Raw genomic sequence first — 27,116 nt, forward strand, 5'->3', positions numbered from 1 at the left:
TAGAGGGTTTCGGTTTTCGGAAGTCCGGATAAAGGGTAGTCTACCTGTACCATCATCTTCGATGGTTTCAGCCCCGTAGCTGGCCGCGGGCTCAGCGATGGCTGCTCCAGTGATGGCGACCACCGTCTCCATCGGGGTAAGGTGATACGGGTTTGCCTCTCCCGCGCCGGTTAGCTCCTGCTGCCTCTGGTTATGCTCCAACTTGTCTTGCAAGAGAGAGGGAAGTGTGTGAGTGAGTGTGGTGCAATGTGCTTGGGTGATGTGCCTGTTATTGTTGAATAGCTGGCAGTGTGTGCAAGCTGTGAGATGTGGGAGGCATGCAGCAGTGCTAAGTGTGAGGGTGAGCTGAAGCTATGAATGTGAGGTATGAATCCTGTTTGCCAGAGATTGTTGGTAAACTGAGCACTGGTGGGAATAGTATTTCACTCATCGTTCACCTCAGGAGGATCGAGGAGTGGACACAACTTGAGGTACAATTAATGGCTAGTTTATTGCAAGTCTTTTCTTTAGTTTATTTAACTGCATCTGCATGTGCAAAGATAATACATCCACCAACAGAATCCTCAGCTCAGAATTATTCTATCAGAGCATGTTCAGAATTACAGTTTCAGAGCATAATAAAAGAAACAATTTCATGATGATAGTACTTGCTTGGAAAGTTAGCTTTTACAGTTCATTTAGCAAGATGGCTCCCAGCATTGTGTATGACACGGATGACACTTAGCATAAAGACAAATCAACAAGTGTGTTTAAACATTATTATGTTGCTTCCTATTTAGATTATTTCTAATTATTGCTTTTATTACTCTGCTTATACTCCACAACTAAAACACGGACTCAGCTCTTTGGACTGATTCCATAAGCTGCTTCTGTTCCTGTCTCTGCAAGAAGCAAGCTCAAAATCTACTTAATGATGAAATTTATTTAAAGTAAATGTAATTAAATTTAAAAGTTCCCCTTTTGTGGCACCCCTTTAATTATTCCCACCCCTTTAAATTCATTTACTCACAATTTTCTGCTGTTGCTCGTATGTCCCCCCAGACTCACCCAAATGTGAATCTGAAGCTACGTTCATGAGGTTAGCTAATGAACGTTGGGTGCAAACACCACACTTCCACTTCAGTCCGCCTAAAGCCACCAATAGCATTCAGATCCAATTTAGGCGAGGAGCAGAAAATCTAGGCTACTGAGTCTAATTTACTTCATATAACACATGAAGCTGTGTCATAGCTCGTGACGCCAGGCAGACTAAAATATTAGAAGTTAGTTCACGGTGTTTGTGGTGAGGTACAGGGTGGATGCCAAATACAATGGTCTTTTCTAGGCCTGAAAATCGGCGTACACTGTCCAGGATAATACAATCCTCAAGTATTTCATCATCTGCTTTTGCAAAACGTACACTGGGTTTCAGTGCTGTGAGCTCACGCTGCAGCAGATCATTGTAATTGCTGCATGCGGCCTCTGTGTTGCACAGGATAGCTATCTGTTTTGGTGCGTAACCTTCCTCAAGATAATTTTTTATTTTGGCCCCTATGTATTGGGCAATCTCTTCTCGTGTCATGCTTGTTGGCTCATCAACTATCCCTGGAATAGAATGGCCACAAATAGCTTCATCAGATAGTTTTCTAAGAAACTCACGATGCTGATCGATATTTTGTGACTGAATAATCTTATTCATGTGCGAGCAGACAACTTCATGTATTTTCCTCGCATTCCGGACTCCTCTTGTCAATTCCTCTCTGGGATCCTGGAATGGAAATTTGGGCAATCCATTTTTATAAGGATGGGAAGTCTGGAAGTAATCCATGAAAATCCAGAAGACTCCTGGTCCATCAGGATGTGTTTGTTTAGCTGTTCTGATTCTCTCAGCTTTTTTGTACCAGTCACCAGAATCCAGACGGAAGTTTTGAGCCTCATCAACGACGATGTGTTTCACCTCTGGGAAACTCTCCTTCATGAAGGTGCTCCTTGTAACGCAGATGCAATTAGTTTTTTGCCTAAGATTAAAATGCCAGTTTAATGCAAAATACCACTCAAAAACAGCTCATCTGTGATAAAAATATTTCAAAAACGATACTTGGTGATAAACTTTACACATCTGGGTGTGCAGCCTGACACATGTTTAGCTGTTTCAACCCCATTTTGTAAAGGGTTTGCAGCCGCGGCTCAGTCGGTAGCACTCTCGCCTCAGTCAGAAGGTTGTGGGTTCAAGTCCCACTCCAGAAACTTGAGCACAAAACCTATGCTGGCATCCTAGTGCAGTACTGATGGAGTGTTGCATTGTCGGAGGTGCCATCTTTCGAATGAAGTGTTAAACTGAGGCCCCGTCTGCCCTCTCAGGGAGTTGTAAAAGATCCATTGCCACTATTGTGAAGAACAGCAGGCTTTTTTCCCCGCTGTCCTGGTCAATACTTTTTCCTCACCAGCACCTAAAACAGATTATCTGGTAACATTGCTGTTTGTGGGACCTTGCTGTGCACATATTTGCTGCCACGTTTTGCTGTCACAACAGAGACGACATTTCAAAAGTACTTCACTGGATGTAAAGCGCTTTGGAACGTTTGGAAAGACGCTATATAAATGCAAGTTCTTTATTTTTTTCTCCCTTTTTGCAGTGACGAGGCAGTGGCTGTATTTTGGTAAGAAAAATTAGGACTCCTAAATCTAAGTGGATGTTTTGGAGGGAGATTTATACTATTCTTGATGGAATATTGAGTGGCCACATACAAATTGGGGCAATATTAGGATTTGTGTCAATGAAGATTGAACTAAAGGCAAAATGGACGATGAAATTGGAAGAAAGGCTCCAAACCTTTCATTCTTCTTCTACATCATGACTCAAACTATAAAAATATACTAGTGCATTTAGCTTTGTTTTAAAAAAAGGTTGCAATGTAAATTTTACCTCATAAATTTCTCCAATGGATTATTTTCACAAATATAAAGGACCTCGTGTCTTTCACAACGGAAGGTGTTGATAATCCTTTCAATGAGTTGTCCGGCTATAATTGTTTTGCCAGTTCCAGGAAGACCGTGTACAAAGAGCTTTTTGCATTTCTCAATATTGTGTTTTGAATGAAGAATCTGAAATTGCTTCAGTGTTAGCAGATTGAGAAATTCACAGCCAAGTTGGTTACTTAGGAAGGAGCTGAAACTCAGTAGAACAATAGTGAGCGCCCTCAGCAATGCTTTGATGTCAGTGTCTTTTAAGGCACTATAAGCAGGTGGGTACTGACCTTGTAACTTCCTCACAGTCTCCTGCACATTGCCAAATCCCAATGTGGAGGCATTGCCATCTTCGTCTGACTCACGGTCTGTACACCGGAGGATTTTGGGAATTACACAGAGTTTTCCTGCATAGCCACCCGGATTCACCAGTTTTTGTTTGATGGAAAATGCTGTCTCTTTTGAATACTTGGCCACTCCCTCACTTTCCTGTCTGACGATGGTGTACAATAGTGGAGCACTCCTTCTGGCCACTAGCAGAGCATCACATATTACATCCAGGTTCTTTGGCAGGCCAATGTCAACAGCCCAGCTTCTGGAGAAAATCAGAACTCCCCGACTTCCTGCTGGTTTCATTTTAGGTAGCAGATTCCTCAGAGCTGGATAATCCTTTAGTAGTTCTTTATGCAAATTCTCTGGTGTTATACGAATTCTATTGGAGGATCTAAAGTTCACTGTAAAACAGTAAATGAAATAGTAAATATATAATACTGAATAATTAAATTAATAATGGAGATATTGAAATATGATATTGAATGACACACGCTGTTATTAACGTGTAAATCGGCCAGCAACTTGTGGCGAGGAAGTGGTAACGTGAGAATTGCAAATCGCCACAAGTTGCTGGATGATTTGCTTTGCTCTTCCGTTAGCTTCGTGAAACCAGCAGCTCACCCTTAACCCCCCCACCACCCCCCGTGAGTTTCATGGAGTTGCTGCATTTGCCCATTAAACATGCCACAGAAAATGATGTCTAGTAATTAATAGAGTAAGTAGCCTTTTAACAATGTGATAACTGTAATGACTTCCAATCACCCTCTCTGGCCCAGAAAGTGAACAATTAAATTGTGGAGGCTCATTCCTTCAGATGGTAATTGTTGTTGGAGATTTTAAAAAGGTCAAACTTTATTTTTTTTTTTAAATCTTCCTTTCCCTTTCTGTCTCTTTTTCCTCTCTCAATTGAATCTTTCTTTTCCTCTCTTAATTTCTCTTTCTGAACCTGATTTGACATTGAATTCACCCGCTCTAATTCACCCTCTTTCCCTGTCCTTCCTCTGTATTTTTCTCAATCCTTAAATCTCATTGGTTAAGGAATTACACTGTTGGTCCCGTCATTCACCAAGGTTCCAGATGCCCTGTTGCTCTCGCTGTGCCGTTATCAGCTCGCATTTCCAGCAACTCCTGGAGTAAAAACATTTTGAGCTGAAGTGTGCAGGACAAAGTCTAACTAACTGGGCACACAGTGAGATGCCCCGCTCCTGTAAATTCCGGTCCTATTTAATTAGGTGCCCAATTTTAATCAGTAATTTACAGTTTTACATCATGACCTTCTCCATTTGCTGCAGAGCAGCAATGTGTTTATTGATTCAACTCTTCAGGCACATCCAGAAAGCCCATCCAATACCTACCACCTCTTACCTTAGTCTTCCTTCATTTATTGACCAATCCCTAGGAGTCCTCAACATTGACTTAGACCCTATTAAGTCTCATGACCTCACATCAAACTGAGTGCACGAGATACATCAAAGGCTATGGCATCAACAGAATGGCAAAAACTATAAAAGTTACACATTTTCATTTGAACACATGAAATGAAAAACAGAAAAAGCTGGAAACACTCGGCAGGCTAATCCGCATCTGTAGAGAGAACAGATCCACACCCTTCATCAGTACTGAAAAGCAAGAAACAGAAAGGCATATTCAAATGATCAGGAAAAGGGGGATATATATATTAATGTACAAAACAGATCGACAAACACATGGAGAGGAACCATTAGTGCAACGCTTCAAAATTTTTTTGACCTCTTGTTGAAGGGAAGTGAAACTTTCACCACGGCTTCAAACCTTTAAAGAGCTGCTGTTGCAAGTTGCCCAAACGTCCAGCCCCTCCAACTGAAAACACTGGCTTACACCCTGGTGGCGCTGCAGACACACTCAATTCATTCTTAAAATTCATCCCGAGTTCTTCCATCTCTGCAGGAAAGAGAAAAATCATACCTTTCAAAATGACATCTTGTCAGCAACCTACAGCATTGTAATCTAAATGACTCGACTACCAACTGTAATTATTTGCTGTGTTTATTCGCTGAATATGGTAACAAAATTATTTCTCTATTTTAGTTACTGTTTTAGGTTAGAAAAACTAGAAGCAACTCTGCTGTAAAATCACTCCCTCCTGTTTACAACGTGAAGCAGTCCATGCCCATATGCAACAAGACCTGGACGGCGTTCAGGCTTGGGCTGATAAGTGGCAGGTAACATTCGCGCCACACAAGTGCCAGGCAGTGACTATCTCCAAAAAGCGAGAGTCTAACCACCGCCCCATGATATTCAATGGCATTACCATTGCTGAATCCCCCACCATCAATATACTGGGGGTCACCATTGACCAGAAACTTAACTGGACCAGCCACATAAATACTGTGGCAACAAGAGCAGGTCAGAGGCTAGGTATTCGGCAGCGTGTGTCTCACCTCCTGACTCCCCAAAGCCTTTCTACCATCCACAAGGCACAAGTAAGGAGTGTGATGGAATACTCTCCACTTGCCTGGATGAGTGCAGCTCCAACAACACTCAAGAAGCTTGACACCTACCAGGACAAAGCAGCATGCTTGATTGGCACCCCATCTACCACCTTAAACATTCTCTCCCTCCACCACCAGCGTACCATGGCTGCAGTGTGCACCATCTACAAGATGCACTGCAGCAACTTGCCAAGGCTTCTTCGACAGCACCTCCCAAACTCGCTACCTCTTCCACCTAGAAGGACAAGGGCAGCAGGCACATGGGGACACCACCACCTCCAAGTTCCCCTCCAAGTCACACACCATCCTGACTTAGAAGTATATCGCTGATCCTTCATCGTCGCTGGGTCAAAATCCTGGAACTCCCTCCCTAACAGCACTGTGGGAGTACCTTCACCACACGGACTGCAGCGGTTCAAGAAGAAGGCGGCTCACCACCACCTTCTCAAGGGCAACTAGGGATGGGCAATAAATGCTGGCCTTGCCAGCGACACCCACATCCCATAAACTAATAAACAAAAAGTGAGCCTTACCAGATTTTACACGACTTGGGTACTTACCAGGATCTGTAGCCGACACCATTCCAGCCCATTCACCAGGTTCCACTCTCTTAACCTGGCCATTTTCTACCTTCCAGCAGTCAGGGTAATCGGCAAACACGACACAGCAGAATGGCTTCACATGCAAAATTAACAAAAAGCCGTGCTGCTCTGATTTCCGCATAACTCTGGCAACATTAAGCCTGTAGTTAATGTTCTTTGGAGAGGAGCAAACGTGCGCAGTGTTGAGATTGTTCACAGTTCTGGATACCAATTCCTCAAAACACTTAGGATCTTCAATAAACTGCCCACATCCAACAACTTTTCTTGACTTGCCATTGACACCAATAAATAAAAACCCACCATCTGTGTTTGCAAAACCAGAGATGTACTTTGGTAGTGCCTCTATTATCCTGTCTAAGCCTGTTTCCCGTGAAAAATCTTTCATTCCCATGTGAATAGATTCAGTGAAACCCAAAGTTTCACCGTACTGAAATTGTGTTCTATCTAACATACTGAGAGCGGACTCAATATCTTCACTTTTAGGAGATAAACGGGATTTTTTCACTGCTGGTCCAGTGTTAGAATCTGAATCTTCTTCAGTGTTGGAATCTGAATCTTCTTCAGTGCTGTCACTGTTTGGAGCAAGCTTGGTTCCTCTTAATAAATTCGCCACATCAAGGGGAGTTATGGGATCCATATGGCTGAATGATCGTTTGTAGACATTACATGCTACAGTACAAAGTTGTGGCAACTTTTCGTTAATAATTCCACTGGTCCAAGATGGCACAAAAATCAACATGGTTCCATCTTGTTGCCTGAATTCAAAGAACGATGAGTTTGTTGAACCTTTTCTCTTCTCTCTCTTTGACAGTCGACCTTTTACCAGCTCGCTGAACGCAGTTTCTATATCTGACCCAATTCCATCAACGATATAGTTGTAATCTTCATTCTGCAATTTCACAGTGATGATCCCACCCCCAGAGTTTAATAGAGCACATGCTGATCGAAGTATATTTTTGCACTGCATCCCTTTCAATATTTCGTTTTTCATTTCTTCTCTACATTCCTCCCCAAAGGTTGCTGTGCCTGCATCCAGCACCAAGTCAGGGTATTCAGTCTCGATCACTCGAATGTTCTCATGAGCCATCTGGAAAATAAATAAAACAGAATGAATGAGCTGGGAACTCACAAGCAGCAAGGCCCCAAGTACCCTGTGATGAAATAACTCTGTGTTCTGGCATTTGTATTGTTGTTGTTGTACTTGTTAATGTCTGGAATGTTCCACCGGTGTAACCACTAATGCTCCTCCCTAGCCCCGCCCCTCTTCTGGAATGTTCTACCAAGGGCTGGGTTGGTGATGAATGATGGTTGCCCTGTGATAACTTGATGCCATGTTCTTACTTAATAAAAGCCTTTAGTTTTAAGCTTTAACCTCATGGATTCAGGCAGTTATTTGGCACATCATACCCCTCGTGGACAAGGGTCACATCCCATGTCATTATGTATTGTGCTCAGACCACACAATATGCATGAAATTAATGAGATGCAAATCTTACACTGACGTGTATACCCTGCGACAGCTCAGTAGATAAATGGCCTGATGTATTACTAGCTATATAGTCCAGCAACATCACAGCTTCAATCCCCGCGTCACTGTCCTGAGTTAAGTAATCTCAAGGTGGACAGCAGAGTAGCTCTGAAGTTCACGACGTTCCAGTTTAGGAAGGGGGAAGAGAGACAAATTCTTCTGCAGCGATTACTGCTGGAAGTGCATGCGAGGGCTTTGGTAAAGACTAATTCAAGCTTGGTTGCGATGGTGCTATGATTGAACAGGCTCCCAACACACTCTGCACAAACTCACATATGTAAATTGTCAGGTGTCAGCTGTGGCTCAGTGGTAGCACTCGCTCGGTGGGAGGGGCTAGGTGTGAGCAGGTGTTATTGATTACCTGATTGCTGCAGGGAGTTGGAGTGAGCTTGTAAAAAGTTGGTGGTGGGTTTTTGGTTTTATTTTCAGGTTTTAGGGCATTTTTGGCCCATAAACAGCAGCCAGATGACAGCTGAGGGGTCCGGAGGGCCGGGCCCCTCAGAGGACAGTGTTCCCAAGATGAATTTGATCAGGGGAGAAACTGTGGTTGGAAGGGAAAGAAAAAGGCCCCAAAATTTGGGCCGGGACCCCATGAGGTTTGGCAAAAAAAACACGGTGGTGGTTGTTCAGTGCAAGGATAAGGAGATACGAGCTTGGGATATTATCCAAGTGGTACATGAGGACTGCGCGAGCACCGAGGCCCGACCAGTTGCAGGGAGCAGTGAGGCAGAGCCCGGTATAAAAACCGGCGCGAGCACCGAGGCCCGACCAGTTCCAGGGAGCAGTGAGGCAAGGAGCCCGGTATAACAACCGGTACGAGCACCGAGGCCCGACCAGTTGCAGGGAGCAGTGAGGCGGAGCCCGGTATAAAAACCGGCGCGAGCACCGAGGCCCGACCAGTTCCAGGGAGCAGTGAGGCGAAGAGCCCGGTATAAAAACCGGTGCGAGCACCGAGGCCAGACCAGTTCCAGGGAGCAGTGAGGCGAGGAGCCCAGTATAAAAACCGGCGCAAACACCGAGGCCCGACCAGTTGCAGGGAGCAGTGAGGCGGAGCCCGGTATAAAAACCGGCGCGAGCACCGAGGCCCGACCAGTTCCAGGGAGCAGTGAGGCAAGGAGCCCGGTATAACAACCGGCGCGAGCACCGAGGCCCGACCAGTTGCAGGGAGCAGTGAGGCGGAGCCCGGTATAAAAACCGGCGCGAGCACCGAGGCCCGACCAGTTGCAGGGAGCAGTGAGGCGGAGCCCGGTATAAAAACCGGCGCGAGCACCGAGGCCCGACCAGTTCCAGGGAGCAGTGAGGCGAGGAGCCCGGTATAAAAACCGGCGCGAGCACCGAGGCCCGACCAGTTCCAGGGAGCAGTGAGGCGAGGAGCCCGGTATAAAAACCGGCGCAAACACCGAGGCCCGACCAGTTCCAGGGAGCAGTGATGCGGAGCCCGGTATAAAAACCGGCATGAGCACCGAGGCCCGACCAGTTCCAGGGAGCAGTGAGGCGAGGAGCCCGGTATAAAAACCGGCATGAGCACCGAGGCCCGACCAGTTCCAGGGAGCAGTGAGGTGAGGAGCCCGGTATAAAAACCGGCGCGAGCACCGAGGCCCGACCAGTTCCAGGGAGCAGTGAGGCGAGGAGCCCGGTATAAAAACCGGCGCGAGCACCGAGGCCCGACCAGTTCCAGGGAGCAGTGAGGCGAGGAGTCCGGTATAAAAACCGGCGCGAGCACTGAGGCCCGACCAGTTCCAGGGAGCAGTGAGGCCCGACCAACTCAGCAACGGGGAGAGAGGTAAAAAGTAATCACAATGTGATGTCACCAGGGAGCAGGTAAGTGATTGGTTGGTGAGCATTTCTCTTTTTTAAACTTTAACTCTGTGGTTTATAGTTGCTAAGGTCTTTCTGGTGTAGCGGGGACTGTTGGTAAACCATACAAGCGCCTTTGAGTTTATCTTTAATTGGTGATAGTGAATTAATTTAAATTAATTAAAGGGTAAGTCATGTCAGGACAGCCCAGCCCCGTGTTATGCTCCTCTTGTTCTATGTGGGAATACAGGGACGCTGCCTGTGTCCCTGACGACCATGTGTGCCAGAAATGCATCCAGCTGCAGCTACTAGCAGACCGCATTGCGGCGCTGGAGCTGTGGATGGATAGGCTTTGGAGCATTCACGATGCTGAGAGGGTCGTGGATAACACGTTTAGTGAATTGGTCACACCGCAGGTAAGGGCTGCACAGGCAGAAGGGAAATGGGTGACCATCAGGCAGAGCAGTAGAGGCAGGCAGGTAGTGCAGGGGACCCCTGTGGACATCCCCCTCTCAAACAGGTATACCGATTTGGATACTGTTGAGGGGGATGACTTACCAGAGGAAGGCAGCAGCAGCCAACTTCCTGGCACCAGGGGTGCTTCTGCTGCTCAGGAAGGGAGGAAAAAGAGTGGGAGAGCAATAGTGGTAGGTGATTCTATCGTAAGGGGAACAGATAGGCGTTTCTGTGGCCATAGACGTGACTCCAGGATGGTTTGTTGCCTCCCTGGTGCCAGGGTCAAGGATGTCACTGAACGGCTACAGGGCATTCTGAAGGGGGAGGGTGAATAGTCAGAGGTCGTGGTTCACATTGGGACCAATGACATGGGTAGGAAGAGGGATGAGGTCCTGCAGCAAGAATTTAGAGAGCTAGGTAGCAGATTAAAGAGCAGGACCTCAAAGGTTGTAATCTCTGGATTACTCCCGGTGCCACGTGCTAGTGAGTATAGGAATAGGAGGATAGAGCAGATGAATGCGTGGCTAAAGAGTTGGTGCAGGAGGGAGGGCTTTAGTTTCCTGGATCACTGGGCCTGCTTCTGGGGAAGGTGGGACTTGTACAAGTCGGACGGGTTGCACCTGAACCAGAACGGGACAAATATCCTTGCGGGGAGGTTTGCTAGCACTGTTCGGGAGGGTTTAAACTAAAATGGCAGGGGGTTGGGAACCTGAGGAGGGAATCAGATGAAAGGGAAACAGGGGTAAAAGCAAAAGATAGGAAGGAGAAAAACAAAAGTGGCAGTCAGAGAAACCAACGGTTTAAATCAAACGTGGCCACAGTAAATAATAATTCTAATAGGTCTAAGAGCATTAAAAAAACAAGCCTGAAGGCTTTGTGTCTTAATGCGAGGAGCATTTGTAATAAGGTGGACGAATTGGCTGCGCAAATAGAGGTAAACGAATATGATTTGGTTGGGATTACGGAAACATGGCTCAAGGATGGCCAAGACTGGGTACTCAACATCCAGGGGTATTCGATATTCAGGAAAGATAGGCAAAAAGGAAAGGGAGGTGGGATAGCATACTAAGGGGAAAAAAACATTAGTGGGAGTGGTATATAGACCTCCCAACAGTAAGGCGGAGGTTGGGGATGGCATTAAAAGGGAAATTCAAGAAGCGTGCACTAAGGGTACAGCAGTCATCATGGGTGACTTTAATCTACATATAGATTGGGCCAACCAAATTAGTAACAATACTGTGGAGGAGGAATTCCTGGAGCGTTTACAGGATGGTTTCCTGGACCAATATGTCGAGGAACCAACCAGAGATCAGGCCATCTTAGACCGGGTATTATGTAACGAGAAAGGATTAATTAGCAATCTTGTTGTACTAGGCCCCTTGGGTCGGAGCGATCATAATATGATCGAATTCTTCATTAAGATGGAGAATGAAGTAGTTGACTCAGAGACTAGGGTCCTCAATATAAATAAAGGAAACTACGATGGTCTGAGGAGCGAGTTGGGTAGGATTGATTGGGGAATGGCACTCAAAGGGTGGATAGGCAATGGCAAACATTAAAAGACCAAATGGATGAGCTACAGAATTTGTTCATCCCAGTTTGGCATAAAAATAAAACAAAAAAGGTGACTCAACCGTGGCTAACAAGGGAAATTAGGGATAGCATAAGATCCAAGGAGACGACATATAAATTGGCCAGAAAAAGCAATAATCCTGAGGATTGGAAGCAATTTAGGATTCAACAAAGGAGGACAAAGGGATTAATTAAGAAAGGGAAAATAGAATATGAGAGTAAGCTTGCAGGGAACATAAAAACTGACTGTAAAAGCTTTTATAGATATGTGAAGAGAAAAAGATTGGTGAAGTCAAGCGTAGGTCCCTTACAATCAGAATCAGGGGAATTTATAATGGGGAACAAAGAAATGGTAGGCCAACTAAATTCATACTTTGGTTCTGTCTTCACAAAGGAGGACACAAATAACCTCCCAGAGATGCCGGGGAACATAGGGTCTGATGAAAGGGTGGAACTGAAAGAAATCAGTATTTGTAGGGAAATGGTGTTAGGAAAATTGATGTGACTGAAGGCCGATAAATCCCCAGGGCCTGATAATCTACATCCCAGGGTACTTAAGGAAGTGGCCCTAGAAATAGTAGATGCATTGCTGGTCATCTTCCAGAACTCGATAGACTCTGGCAGTACCCATGGATTGGAGGGTAGCTAATGTTAGCCCACAATTCAAAAAAGGTGGTAGAGAAAAAGTGGGGAACTGACATCGGTAGTGGGGAAAATGCTAGAGTCTATTATAAAAGATGTAATAGCAGAGCACTTGGAAAGCAGTGACAGGATCGGACAAAGTCAACATGGATTTACAAAAGGTAAATCATGCTTGACTAATCTACTGGAATTTTTTGAGGATGTAACTGGTAAAATAGATAAGGGAGAACCAGTGGATGTGGTGTATTTGGACTTTCAGAAGACTTTCAATAAGGTCCCACATAAGAGATTAGCGTGCAAAATTAAGGCACATAGGATTGGGGGCAAGGTATTGACTTGGATAGAGAACTGGTTGGCGGACAGAAAGCAAAGAGTTGGAATAAACGGGTCGTTTTCCGAGTGGCAGGCAGTGACTAGTGGGGTACCGCAAGGATCGGTCCTAGGACCCCAGCTGTTCACAATATATATTAATGATCTGGATGAGGGAATTGGATGTAATATCTCCAAATTTGCAGATGACACAAAGCTGGGTGGGAGGGTAAGCTGTGAGGAGGATGCCGTGAAACTCCAGTACGATTTGGACAGGTTGGGTGATTGGGCAGAAACATGGCAAATGCACTATAATGTGGATAAATGTGAGGTTATCCACTTTGGTGGCAAAAACAGGAAGGCAGGTTATTATTTGAATGGCAATAGATTGGGAGAAGGGGAAGTGCAAAGAGACCTGGGTGTTCTTGTGCACCAGTCGCTGAAGGTAAGCATGCAGGTGCAGCAGGCAGTTAAGAAGGCAAATGGTATGTTGGCCTTTGTAGCAAGAGGGTTCGAGTACTGGAACAAGGATGTCTTGCTACAGTTGTACAGGGCCTTGGTGAGACCGCACCTTGAGTATTGTGTGCAGTTTTGGTCGCCTTACCTGAGGAAGGACGTTCTTGCCATGGAAGGAGTGCAGCGAAGATTCACCAGGCTGATACCTAGGATGGCAGGAATGACGTATGAGGAGAGATTGGGTCAATTGGGCTTATACTCACTGGAGTTTAGAAGATTGAGAGGGGATCTCATTGAAACCTATAAAATTCTGTCAGGCCTGGACAGACTAGATGCAGGAAGGATGTTTCTGATGGCCGGGGAGTCCAGAACCAGGGGTCATAGTCTAAGGATAAGGGGTAAGCCATTTATGACTGAACTGAGGAGGAATTTCTTCACCCAGAGAGTGGTGAACCTGTGGAATTCTCTGCCACAGAGGGCGGTGGAGGCCAGTTCATTAAATATATTAAGGCTAAAGGGATCAAGGGATATGGGGAGAAGGCAGGGACAGGGTACTGAATTTGGATGATCAGCCATGATCTCATTGACTGGCGGAGCAGGCTCTAAGGGCCGAATGGCCTACTCCTGCTCCTATATTCTATGTTTCTATGGAAGCTGCTTTGCCTGCCAACCAAAGCCGAATGTTGGGTTCGAGGTGACGGTCAGTGGCCGAGAGGAGGTGGAATGACTTTTACTTAGTTTGAAGTTTGGCAATAAGTTCTTGGAGGTATCTCTGCTATATTCGGAAGAGGTAGTGGTCTCATTCTTAAACTTGCCAGTTTATATTGAGGATGATCAAAAAGTTGGAGTCGTGGGACATTAAAATTTGCTCAGCAATAAAGAGGAGATACTACCCAGGAACACGGGTAGCAGATGGAACCCGTTATGTAAAGCTGTGGTTCCCAGAGGGGGTGAAGTCATTAACATACAGCATGAAATTCGAGACAATGGAAGGAGTGCAGTACTTCCGAGTACTGCATGATAACCAAGTGAGGGTTTGTTATTATTGTCTTGGACACGACCATCTTGTAAGAAACTGTCCGGACTTGTACTGTTATAATTGCGGCAAGTCTGGACACATCGTTCGGAGCTGCAAGGTGGAGAGCTGTGGGGTGTGTCACAAATGCCCCACCCGCTGTGAGTGTGAGGCAGAAGGAAGCTCTATGAGTGACGAGGAGATGGGAGAAGGAGCAGGAGGTGTGAGTGGAATGGCTGGAGGAGCGGAGCAGTCGGAGGACACGGCTGGCAAATTGAAGGAGAAAAGAGCGCAGGAAGAGGCAGAAAATTGCAGAGCAGAGAACAGGATGGAGCTGGTGGAAAACACACCAAGTACAGTGGAAAAGAACAAAGACAGCAGAGGGCAACATGGGTCGAGGGCAGACTCGAGCCTGAATACGGTTCAGCTCTCCCTAAAGAATCTGGTGTCTGCGGGGGGAGAGGAGGTGGGAGCAGGGTGCATGGTAAATGTAAGTACTCCAAAGGAAGAGGGGGAGTCAGACATCTCGGTGAGCAGGAGGGGGCAAGACAAGGAGAGGGCGCAAGAGGCAGGAGCCTTAAAGCGGCAGCAGGACGGGAGCGGCGAGACAAAGACAGCAGAAGGGAACAATAGAGGTGTGCCATTGTCCCAGAGAGAAGGATCAGGGAGCAAGGGTCAGAGGTGGAGATGAGGTCGAAGGGAGCGGCACTGTTGGAGAAACTGCAATAGCAGGAAGACTCTCTATGGGAGATGATGTATCTGATGGGAAGCAGGATTATGTATCTGATGGGGAGCAGGCACAGAGGGTTGCAGAAGAGCTCGAGAGTGAGGAATTAGAGGGGGACAGAGACATGGAAGTGGGGGGTGGGGTGGCATCGTGTGGAAAGGGAAAGGCTAGTGAGGGGCAGAAGGAGGGAGAAGGGGCAACTCCTTGGCCCAAACTTAATGCAAGGAAGAGGCTGAAACAGCAGGAAAGGTTCAAACAGGAGGTGAAAAAGAGCCGGAGGCTGCAGGAAGAAGCAACAGCTGGCCAAAAAGTTGGGAAGCAGCATGAGAGGAAGGAAGGGCCAGAGATTAAATGATGGGGAGATTATCAGGCATAATTCCCTTCTTTGGAGCCATGATTACATTGGTCTCGATTAATGTGAACGGACTGAGGGGTGAGAAGAAATTGCAGCAGTTGTTGCAGTTTTTTAAAGGCACGGACTTGTTGTGTCTGCAAGAAACCTTTTGGGATGAGGATATCCTAGAAAGAGTTCGGAAGGTTTGGAAGGGAGAGGTGTTTGCAAGTTGTGCAAACAATAACCGTAGAGGGGTGGCTGTTTTGGTGAGTCCGTCCATAAAAGAGAACATTGCCTTGGTGGACACGGACACTGAGGGGAGATTTTTATGACTAAGGGTAAAAATGGAGGAATTTAATTGCGATCTCTTTAATATCTATGCACCGAACGACCATTGCAAGCGTTGCGAGTTTTTTCGGGGGTTATTCACTGAAGTGGCAGAGGTGGAAAATCCTTGTATAGTGGGGGATTTTAATGTATTTTTATCTCGGATGGACATTTCAGCCCAGATGACCTTTAAGGATGATAACTCCAGAGGGATGATTGTAAAAATGATGGCAAATTTAAATTTGAGAGACTTATGGAGGGACCGGAACCCCATAAAAAGGGAGTTCTCCAGAACAGGTTGGATGGGTGATGTTTTAAAACAGAGCCCAATAGATTTTGTGTTAAGTTCTGAGGTGATGGAGGTTTATTATAAAAAAGTATTTTTTAGTGACCACTCGACTTTGGTTCTTAGAATTTGGAACAGCAGAGTTAAAATCGGTTCAGTGGTGTGGATTTTAAACAATCAATACCTGAAAGAAATTGCTTATAAAGATGGGATTTTAAATATAATAAAAAATGCTCGGAAGGAACCTTTGTTCTTGAAAGAAAGAAGAGTTTGGTGGGACAATTTCAAATACAGTATGAGGTAAAAGTTTTTTCGGTACGTTATGGGAAAAAGAGAGCGGCAGCTAACCAGCATCGAGAAGAGAATATAAACAAAAGGTTTATGGATGTCTGTAAAGCAGTTGACGGAGGGGATAAGGGAGCTGAGAGTAAGTGCCGGGTGTTAAAGGAAGAGTGGGAATTATTGCAAGCTGAAAAATGCAAGGGGGCCATTCTCCGTGCAAAGGCTAGAGATGCATTGGAGGGCGAAAGATGCACTGGATATTTTCTAGAGCAGGAGAAGCTGCGACAGAGATTATCATTAATTGGAGAGTTGAAGCTTGGTGAGAAGATCATTCATGAAAGTGGGGAGATTTTAGGGGCGGCTAGCAGCTTTTATCAAGAGTTATATACAAAAGAAGACATTTCCAATTTGGCGATGGAGAAGGTTAGTGCTTTTATTGAAGAGGGTTTAAAGGAGGATGAGAGAAGCATGTGTGACAAAGAAGTAGGATTAGTGGAAATAAAAGTAGCAATAAGTTGAATGAAGGGGGGGAAAAGCCCAGGGTCGGATGGACTAAGAGCAGAATTTTATAAAGAATTTTTTGAGATTTTAAGTCCATTGCTCTTAGGAGTTTTTAAGGAAATTAAAATTGAGGGAAGCCTGGCCCCATTTATGAGGAGACGTGTCATAAGCTTAGCTTATAAAAATAAAGGGGATAGACGGGATCTGAAGAATTGGAGGCCCATCACACTATTAAATGTGGATTATAAGATCTTGGTGAGGGTTATGTATGAAGGAGTTGTTGCCGCAGATAGTTTGGCCCTCTCAGTCCTATGGAGTCATAGGCCGGGACATCGCAGACTCTGTGGTCTCAATCCGAGATGCGATAGAGCTCATGGAAGAGAGTGGGAGGGAGGCTTATGTATGAAAGATAGATCAAGAGAAAGCCTTTGATAGGGTCTCTCATGAGTTTTTATTGAAGGTTTTGGAAGCATTTAGTTTCAGGGAAAATTTCATTGAGTGGATAAGGATTTTTTATTCAAACATGTGTTAAATGTAATGGTTTTTATCCAAGTATTTTCCGATACAGAGATCAGTGAGACAGGGTTGTCCCCTGTCCCCATTGTTGTACACATTGGTAGCAGAACCATTACGTTATATGATGCGAAAGAAACAAGGTGTAGTTGGGATTGTGGTTCCCAGTTCCGGGCTGGTGTCGGTGATACACCAATATGAAGATGACACAACCTTAACATTGAGAAATGGGGAGTCAGTGAGGAAAACTATGGATGTAGTGGAGGAATATTGTACAGCTTCAGGAGCCAGAGTGAATTATAGTAAGTTCCAATGCCTGGTTGCAGGAAGGGGTAGGGGCAATGGTTGGAGGAAAGTCCCTTTAAGGTGGTGGAGGCTTTGGAAGTTCTGGGGGTGCACATTGGGTACAAGAAAGACAGGGATGAAGTGGATCGATTAAATTGGGAACCGAAGGTTATGAAAATTAAAAAGATTTTGGGAAGATGGGAAAGAAGGTGGTTGAAAGTGCAAGGAAGAGCGACAGTGGTGTCCGCTCTCCTGGTTTCTAAGCTATGGTGCTTATTGACGGTGGAGGATATTCCTGAGTGGGCGGAAAAGTCCATCCGAGAGGCTTGTGTGAGGTTTTTATGGGAAGGGAAACCAGCCTTGGTGGCTTACAATACCATCATTGGACGGAGAAGTCAGGGAGGACTCAATTTCCCAGATATTGATTTGAAGAAAAAATCCTTTAGAATCAAATGGATGAAGAGATTTCTTCAGAAGTCAAATACAAGTTTTTGGAAGAGTTGTTTTGAGCATTTTTTTAAACAAAGTGGGATAGGAGGGCAGGGGATATTGTATATGGAATACAATAATATGTTTTTGAAATCGATTAAACTTCTCCCTAGGTATTATAAGGGGCTTGTAGAGACTTGGGCCCAATTTTTAAAAAGTGTGCAGTTTATGCCCAAGGGTGTTGAGGAATTTTTAGACCAGCCCTTATTTTTGAACAGGTGGGTCAACATTGAAGGAGAGGTATTATTTAATCAAGCTTTTATAAAAGCTGGTATTATATGTGTGAAAGATGTATTATACGAGGTAATTCCAGGTTGGTTGCCGGAAGCGATAGTGAGGAACATGTTGTGGGAGGAGGATCAGGAGGTAGAGGAAAAAGCAATAGGGATCATGTATGAGAAGATTGTGAGGGCAATGCCACAGGATTGGATGGAAGAAATAAATGCGGAAATCTCCAAAGGAAGTAAAAAGCGTCCCACTTTTCCAAGCTTTCTGCTGGAGAAAGAGGGAGAGTTGGTCCAATTTGACAACTGTAATATTCGAGATTTCTATGAGGTATTTAGAGAATGGAGATTCAAGACACCTGCTGGTCAGGAGATTTGGCAGAGTATATACCCACAGCTGGACTTCAACAGGATTTGGAAGGGAGTGTGGGCGAATTTTAAATGTCCAGAGTGGATTGAACTGGATTTCAAATTGGCTCATAACCAGATTTTTACCATGACGGTCTTGTGCAAGATTGGACGAGTGGAGGGGGCAACTTGTCCAGTGTGTGGGACACGGGGTGAGACTCTGTCCCATTTACTGGTGTTATGTCCGTAGTTAAATGATTTTAAGTACTATGTTCGACAGTTGTGTGAAGTTTTTTTGCTGGGTGGGGACCAAAGAGTGAGAATGGGAATCCCGTAGGACTCAATTTTGAGATGGGGATTGCAGGAGAGTCTGCCTGAGTCTAGCGGAGCGGCAATTAATTTAATGTTCAGTTTGGCTAGATTCGTGATTGTGCAAAGGAGGAATCCTCTGTTTTTTAAGGGGAGGAGAATCAATCTAAAAGAGTATTTTAAATATAAGCTAAAAGATCATTATAAGGCTCTGTGGATGTTTTATTCAGAAAGGAATTTAAAGATAGTATATTACAATCAATTTTTAAAGTACAATCGATTAATATATGTTACGGGAGACAAATTAAACTTCAGGGTTTGATGTTAAAATGTGGTGGAGGAATGGCTGTGCAGAGCGGAGGAATTGATTTGTATGATACAATGAAATGATCACGATGTTGTATATGTTCTTAATGTTCAACAAAATACTTTAAAAAAAAGTGGTAGTACTCTCACCTCGGAGTCAGAGGTTGTGGGTTCAAGTCCCATTCCAGAGGTTTGGGTACAAAACCTAGGCTGACATTCTAGTGCAGTACTGACGGAGTGTTGCATTGTCAGAGGTGCCATCTTTCGGATGAGACGTTAAACTGAGGCCTGTCTGCCCTCTCAGGTGGATGTAAAAGATCCATTGCCACTAGTTCGAAGAACAGCAGGTGTTTTTTGAGCACATAATCTAGGCCGGCACTTCAGTCCAATACTGAGGGAGTGCTGCACTGTTGCAGGTGCTGTATTCTAAGTGAGATGAAAAACCAAAGTCATGTCTTCGCTCTCAGGAGGATGTAAAAAATCCCACGGCACTAATCAAAGAGCAGGGGAAATCTCCCTGGTGTCCTGGCTAATATTTATCCCTCAACCAAATCACTAAAACACTTTAATTGGTCATTTATTTAATTGCTGTTTGTGGGACCTTGCTGTGCGCAAATTGGCTGCTGCATTTCCCTTCATTACACTTCAAAAGTACTTAATTGGCTCTAAAGCACTTTGGGACATTCTGAGATCATATAAATGCAAGTTTTCTCTTCTGTTTTTTAAAAATAGTCACTTGAGCAAGATAATCGAGGGCTGCAATCACCCCTGTGACTGTGGTGAATTATCCCTCCTTGTCTTCCACAATCTTTCCACAGCATTTGACATGGCAGATCACGCCATCCTCCTCCACTGCTTCTCCTTTGACCCGCTCCATGGAACTGCCTTTGCTTGGTCCCACTCCTACCTATCCGGTTGTAGCCAGTGCATCTCAAACAAATCGTTGAAGGCGGCAGGGCAGGTTGAGAAAGCGGTTAAAAAGGCTTACGGGATCCTGGGCTTCATGAGTAGAGGTATAGAGTACAAAAGCTCAGGTTACATCGGCCTGTTTAAATGTAATAATTAATGGAATACATATTTCCTGGTAGCAGGGAATAGGTTGGGGACAACAGTAGGAAGACCACGGTCAATGTCCGAGGTCCCATGGAGGGACAAAGCTGACGTGAGCAGGATGGGGCCGGTACGGAGCATCAATGAACCACTGTCCAAAGCAGGTGAGTGAAGTCCAGCAGCTATTTGAAGGGTAGAGAGTTCGAGGATGGAGGTTGTTGCTGTAGGAATGAGAGTCGGTACCGATGCAGAACGATGACGGCTAAATTGACGCAAGTTGGAGGTCACCGTAGGTCAAAGCGGCGGAGAAAACGTAAAACCACAAACCAGTGACCAGCAAAGCTGAAAACCGGTAGAACAAGTCACCTGACAGCAGGTGGAGCTGCTACCTACAAACCAGCAGAGCTGAAAAACCAGTAGAACCAGTTCAGCAGACACACAACCGGAAGTTTAAAGGTAAAAATCTTTTTACATTTTCAAAGATAGAGACCCAGCAGTTAAGTCTTATAGTGTAATCCAACGTAGTTCAAAGCAGAAATATAGTCTAGATGTCCGGAGAAGTCCAGGAGATCGGAAACTAATTTGACAAAAGAATTCCGCAGCTTAAGACTTGAAGTGACTGAAAAACAAAGCAGCGTCACAACCACTGAGTCAAACCGTGTAATCAGCGAGGTCCTGTCTGCGAGAAATCCCGTGATAGAGGTCAAGTTTCTGCAGTAGAAGGAGTTCAATGAAAACAAAGACACGCCGGGGGGATGGGCAGTGGGAATGGGCTAGTGGCGGGAGTCAGAACCTTACTCAATATTGTTTCAATAGTTCTAAATATCATAGTATTAAATCTAACTTCCAGCTCGGAATGAACAAATATAAAAAGACATCAATTACAAATGGGAGCGATGGATGTGGATTAAAAATTAAATTAAACTAATCTCTGTGAGAATTACTGAACTCTTGAAGAGAAACTTACTGTAGTTCAGGTGTTGACTTGTTCAGGTCTGTTTTTCCAAACTATCTCCTGCCCGGTTCAGTGGTTGCTCTGACTCCGGCTCTCCAATACTGTAATAAAATGTCTTCAGGAAATAATCTATTTATTTCCTGTGGGTGTGGCCTCAGCAATTCACTCAAGCTTTCCAGTTGGATCAGGAGATACAATGACACACTATTTTCATTCTAAATTCAACTTTTTTGGAGGGTTAAAAAAAACCTGAAACTTAAAGAAAGCATTAAAAGTTACATTGAGGTCCGATGATCCGACATCAGCAAAAATGGGGATATGCTGGCCCAAATGTGAGGCACACCTGTAGCATGGGGGTGTGCTGCACCCAATGTTCTGATTATGAGCTCTAACCATTGTTTTAATACAATATCTGAGAGCTTGGCCTGCAGCTCACCTGGCTAGGAATTGGAACGATGGGTGTAGGAGCAGCTCTTAAAGGGCTGCAGCTCACCATAAAAAGGCAAATTGTGGTGGGGACAGAAAAGTTGCCTTGTTGTTCACAATGGCTCAGTGGAGACATGTGGGCAGCACTGGCTGGACCCAAGGACATTGACCATATTTGAGGCTTTTGAATGCCTTCCAGTAAGAGCACAGTTCCCAGCTGCATGAAGGGAGTCTTGCGCTCAGGACCATGCAGTCACCCAGCTGACCGCACCTGGCTGCATATGAGGAAGATGCATCCAGCTCTCAGGGGCAAGGTGACGGTGAATGTGCTGCTCACTTCAGCACACAATTCTTGGAAGGTTTATCAAGCATCCCATAAAGCTAATTTGGAAACTCACCAATCCTCTGCACACAGCTCACAGCCATTACACTTTGACAGACACTTTCATTGCAACCAAGCGATATGCACAATTTACCTGCGGGTGGTAGATGTGGAACAGCACACAGATGCTCAGGCCTCCAGCTCGAGACACTTCTCTGCTGTTAGGGGTCTTCTCAGTGGGGTCAACAGTCATTGGTGCAGAGGATAACTTGGTTCTTCCAAAAGCCATCCAACCAGTGTCTTCTCCTCCTTCACAGAATGTGGGCACCATAGTCCACTGCCACTGATGTACATGATTATGTTTCTCTCGTCACAAACCACCTGAACACCATGGGCCGGATTTTGCTCTTGCGAACATTACACTTGCAATTGCCCACAGACTTTTGATGGGATTTTGCATTGGAACTTACTGTAATTAGAGAGCCATTCAGGTGCAGCGCCCTCTTCAGGGGATCTGGGGCCTGTGTGAACAGGACAAGAAATTGTGCATCTCCTTATCCAATCAGATTGAAGAATCGTTAATGAGCAGCGCATCTGAACCAGGAAGTGTCAGTTAGAATATTTAACGTCAAATCAGGTACAGAAAGCAAAATAAAGAGAGGGTTAGAGAGATGGGATTAAGAGAGCAAGACAAAAGAAGCAGAAACAAAAAGCAAAAAAAAATTAGCTAAATGTTTTAATTTTTTAAAATCTCCAACAATAATTAAAATCTGGAATGAGCCTCCACACTCATAAAAGTTAATTTTCAGTGCCAGAGAGGTTGTTTGGCAGTAATTAAGACTGATCACACTGTTAGAAATTGACTTTGGAATGGAGAAACCCTAACTTTTTCTGGCGAATTCAGCAACTTCATGCCGTTCCAAGTATTTCAATGCCGTGTCTCTCGCTGAGATGCCATTCTAGTTCAGCTTCTGTAGGAGCATGGCAACTTGGACAGCTACTTCCTGATTTCCGTGTTTAACTGCACATGTGTGGTTGCTGGAAATTGCTGTCCAATTTATGCTTTAACAACAGTGAGCGCTGTTAGCCTCACCATCATTTCTACAGCAAAATTCAGCCCAATGACTTCCAAGGCTCTCAGCGCAAACAGAGTGATTATTGACAATGTGACCAAACTGCATCACCGACAATGCCATGATTACTATCGACACCGCAGCCAACCGTGCAATTGACATCACGTGATTTAGGGTTTAGGGCAAGTGATCAGGGATTTGTTTTAGAATTAGGACTAGTGGTCAGGGGTTATGGTCAGAATTAGTGTTAGGGTTTGGGGTAAGAAACTGTTAGTATTTTTGTATTATTGACAACGTGTTGTGGATAGCAGATATCGCTACTGACAACACCATTATCACTAGTTGCGCCTCTCGGCAAATGTGACGTTCCCGCCTGCATCCTGAGAATTGAGAGACTTTTCACCGATTTACCAGCAATGTCACCAGAGCTTCTCCAAACCACCCTTTTTGTGCCCCACAGGAAGAGCCAGTGGATCTTTAAGCTGTACCTGCACCTTTAAGGCTTTGCCCCAGAAGGGGTGACTGGTGGCATTCTTGGCAGGGGTGGGGGGAGGAAAAGAGAGATGGGGGCAGGCACAGGGTGGTGCCCTCACCGCCTGATTTGCCTGCCATTTCTGCAACAATACTGCCCCATTTAGGGTGGTACGACAGAGGAACATCCAACGCTCAGTCGCCAACCAAGATACACGTCAGCTTAGAGCCCACTTGATCCTAAGGAGAATAGCCATTCGTTGGGCTTTAGACATCTAACAAGCGTGCACTTGAGTTATCACAAGCAACCAAAAAATCCTCTTTCCTGTAAGAAATGTGTCAGATTAATCTGACTCAGCAGCAATAAAGCTGCCAGTCCAAAATCTCTCCTAGAATGCTGTGATTAGAGGAAAGTCATTGGCGGGGAAATTCCCTACCTTATCGCCAAACGTTAGCGCGGCGTAATGTGGAGAAAGCAGCGGCCGCCGCTGTTCTGCCAGCTGGTGGCAGGCCCCTTGCCGTCCTCCATTTTCGTTGTCCCGGTAGCACTGCCGGTAAGTAGTATCGCCCTGAAGAGAAAAATGGTGCTGTGGTGATGTCAGTCGCCGTGCAATGCCGACTTAACGTCACCAAGGCGAACTTCGACCCTAGCGCTGAGATCAGTGCTGGGTCCTAAGCTGCCAGGTAAACCCAACGTGCAAGCAGACTGACAGAGGCGCTGTTAGCACGCCTTAAAGGGACACACACATCTTTTCATCATAATCATAATCAACTTTTATTGTCATTGTTAGTGCACAAGTGCAGTACAACGAAATGTAGGCTTGCGGCTCCTGAGAGTGTACATTTAGATTAAGACATTTAAACATTCAACATACATTTGGCTTGTAATACATTAACATAAACATAACCATAATAAAGTGCATTGGCAGATGTGCAGGCTTTAGAGTTTATTTGTGGAGTTCAGTAGGATGACAGCCCTGGGAAAGAAGCTGTTCCTAAATCTGGTCGTACGGGTGCAAATGCATCTGTAGCGTCTCCCAGATGGCAGGAGGGCGAACAGACTGTGGCTGGGGTGGGTAGGGTCTTTGATGATGGTCCGTGACCTCCGTAAACAGCGTTTCTGGTATATGTGCTCTATGGTCGGTAGCCAGGTGCCGGTAATGCGTTGGGCAGTTTTGACTACCCGCTGCAGGGCTTTCCGGTCATAGTAGCTACAGCTGCCATACCATACTGTGATACAGTTTGTCAGGATGCTCTCTATTGTGCAGCGGTAAAAGTTAGAGAGGATCAGGGGTGACAGGTTACATCCCTTCAGCCTCCTTAGGAAATATAGGCGCTGCTGGGCCTTCTTCACCAGAGAGGAGGTATTGAGGGACCAGGAGAGGTCTTCCGTGATGTGGACTCCGAGGAACTTAAAGCTGTCCACCCTTTCCACCACAGCCACAAAGCATTTAAGCTTTTGGACTTTTTTTTTGATTTTGTTGTAATAGTGGCTTGATGGTAAAGGAAGGCCTCTGAGAAGACAATAAATGCTGCAAATACTCAGCAGGGCAGGCAGCATCCGTGGAGAGAGAAACGGAGTTCACGTCTCAGGTCGAGATGCTGCCTGGCCTGCTGAGTATTTCCAGTATTTTGTGATGTAATTTCGGATTTACTGCATCCGCTCGCAGAGGGAAGAGGAAGACACGGAAGAGGAGGAAGCCAAAGAGGAGGAAGCAGAAGGAAGGATGCAACCCAGACAGCTCCTTTCTGGCCGGGATAATCGGGAATGGAACCATCCGCCTGCGGTCCCAGTGACCACAACCCCAACTCCCCTTTCAACAGTAGCCCCACACCTTACCTTCCCTTTGTTACTGACCATCACATCTTGGCCACAATGCTGAAATAAAAGCCACCACAAAGCAAACTTTCCAATCCAACTTTATACATCTATTCATCCAATATGACATCAAGAAATCAACTCATCACTCTTATGCATTCCTTTAGTGACTATCTTGTGTGTGAATTTGCCTATCCTAGTGATGTCACCAGTGGCTGCAGCATGGCTGGTGGAAGGCTGCTGACTTTCAAATGGCCTTGCTGGTCAACCTCGAGGAGCTGGTAGCTGGGAGAGTGAAATCGAGTGACGTTTCCTCTTCACTCTCCTCTCCCTCTTCTTGGCCAACCCCTAGATGCGTAGGCTGCATTTCCTGGGTGTAGGAAATCAGGAAGGCACAAAGGTGGAGTTGTGACGATGGGAGGGTGGAACAGCAAGAGGTGCATGGGAGAAGGAGGTTGACGTGTGAGATACCAGCATCTTGTCTCTTTCTGCCCGCCCCCCCGCCCCGCGCCCCGCTGGCCAAGGGCTCAGCCATGCCCCTGCCAAGAATGGTCTGCACCATCTCTTCCAAGGGGGTGAGGTGAGGCTAGGAATGGAAGATGTGCCTCGTAATCGGTACAGATTGTTGGTAGGTGAGTGATTGGGTGGGGCGAGTCGTGCATTGAGCAGTTTGTGAAGCTAGTGATTCAGTTGGTAGGAGACGGCTTTTGAAGTTGCATTCACTGACCCTGACCAGTGGTCTGAGGTCATGCAGCTTCTTTGGGCACTGGAGCCAGCTGGTGGGAGTGAAACTGTTGGCAGTGACGGCCTCACAGATGTAGTCCCACATCATTCTTTCTGGAGGGCCTACTGGCCCCTGTGGGTAGAGAACCTTCTTGCAGTGTTGACCCACTGCACAAAGCTGGATTGCTGAGTGCAGGACCTTAGGGTCCCTTCCCTGGCTTGCTGAGCCATTTGTGTTAGTTCTGAGACACTTTTCCCATTTTTTGAGGTTCAGAAGGGAATTCAGCTTTAAGTGCTGAAGACTCCTAATTGGGAATTCTTTTTAGTAATTTTTTTTTTTGAAAAGCAATAAGGGCTGAAAAATTGATCTTTTCATTTGATTTTAATTTCTATGAACACTGAACACATTGCCCCTTTAATTCATAGCCCTTTTAATTATCCACAATTCATTGCGAACTCCACAGCCTCACTCCCAGAGGCTGTAAGAAGCTGCAACGCCGCTCCGGGACGGGAATTTCGAGTCAGATGCCTTAACCAAGGCCACCAGGACGGCATTACACTGTAGGTTAGCGCTGGGCCAAAAATCTTTAGCCCAAACACAAATTTTTGCCTGGTAGTGCTGTGGCCAATTTCAGCGGCCATAAACCCGAGGCCGCGGCGACACCGGCTGGTTTTTGTCAATGTCCAATTTCTAGGCCAATGTCACCCACAGCCTTCAGATGTCAACTGTAGCTCAGTGGTACCACTCTCGCCTCCAAGTCAGAAAGTCGTGAGTTCAAGCCCCACTCTAGAGATTGGAGCACAAATTCTAAGCTGACACTCCAACGCAGTATTGAGTGAGTGCTGCTGGCGGAGGGGTTGTCTTTCTGATGAGATGTTAAACCGAGGCCCCGTCAGCCCTCTCAGGTGGACGTAAAAGATCCCATGCCACAATGCAACGGAAGAGCAGTGTCCTGGCCAACATCACTAAAACAGATTATCTGGTCATTATCTTGTTGTTTGCTGTGTTTTTTTTAAATTCATTGATGGGATGTGGGCGTCGCTGGCTAGGCCTGCATTTAGTGCCCATCCCTAATTGCCCTTGAGAAGATGGTGGTGAGCCGCCTTCTTGAACCGCTGCAGTCCATATGGTGTAGGTACACCCACAATGCTGTTAGGAAGGGAGTTCCAGGATTTTGGCCCAGCGACAGTGAAGGAACGGCGATACAGGTCCAAGTCA

The 27,116-nt window shown here is 45.6% G+C and overlaps 1 protein-coding gene across 1 annotated transcript; it reads right to left on the reverse strand.

The window, feature by feature from the left end:
- Nucleotides 1-471: 471 nt before the first annotated feature.
- LOC147102057 (schlafen family member 13-like) lies at nucleotides 472-24,225 on the reverse strand. The gene is made up of 5 exons (XM_085964215.1): nucleotides 21,076-24,225; nucleotides 6,311-7,439; nucleotides 5,071-5,199; nucleotides 2,906-3,680; nucleotides 472-1,997 (listed from the first exon to the last, which is right to left on the reverse strand). Exons 2-5 carry the CDS (start codon nucleotides 7,437-7,439, stop codon nucleotides 1,193-1,195), a joined length of 2,838 nt encoding a protein of 945 aa, XP_085820341.1. The 5' UTR covers nucleotides 21,076-24,225; the 3' UTR covers nucleotides 472-1,192.
- Nucleotides 24,226-27,116: the final 2,891 nt, after the last annotated feature.

This window comes from Somniosus microcephalus, chromosome 22, assembly GCF_052327205.1.
Source record: "Somniosus microcephalus isolate GS21.2 chromosome 22, FLI_Smic_1.0, whole genome shotgun sequence".
Lineage (NCBI taxonomy): Eukaryota > Metazoa > Chordata > Chondrichthyes > Squaliformes > Somniosidae > Somniosus > Somniosus microcephalus.

What these genes read in the sequence shown, in the direction of transcription:
- LOC147102057 (XM_085964215.1), bottom strand. Translation starts at nt 7,439, where the DNA reads ATGGCTCATGAGAACATTCGAGTGATCGAGACTGAATACCCTGACTTG. An exon ending in GGTGTCGGCTACAGATCCTG is followed by an intron (nt 5,200 to 6,310) that starts GTAAGTACCCAA and finishes TCTTTCCTGCAG; the next exon opens with AGATGGAAGAACTCGGGATG. An exon ending in CCATTGGAGAAATTTATGAG is followed by an intron (nt 1,998 to 2,905) that starts GTAAAATTTACA and finishes TTTTAATCTTAG; the next exon opens with GCAAAAAACTAATTGCATCT.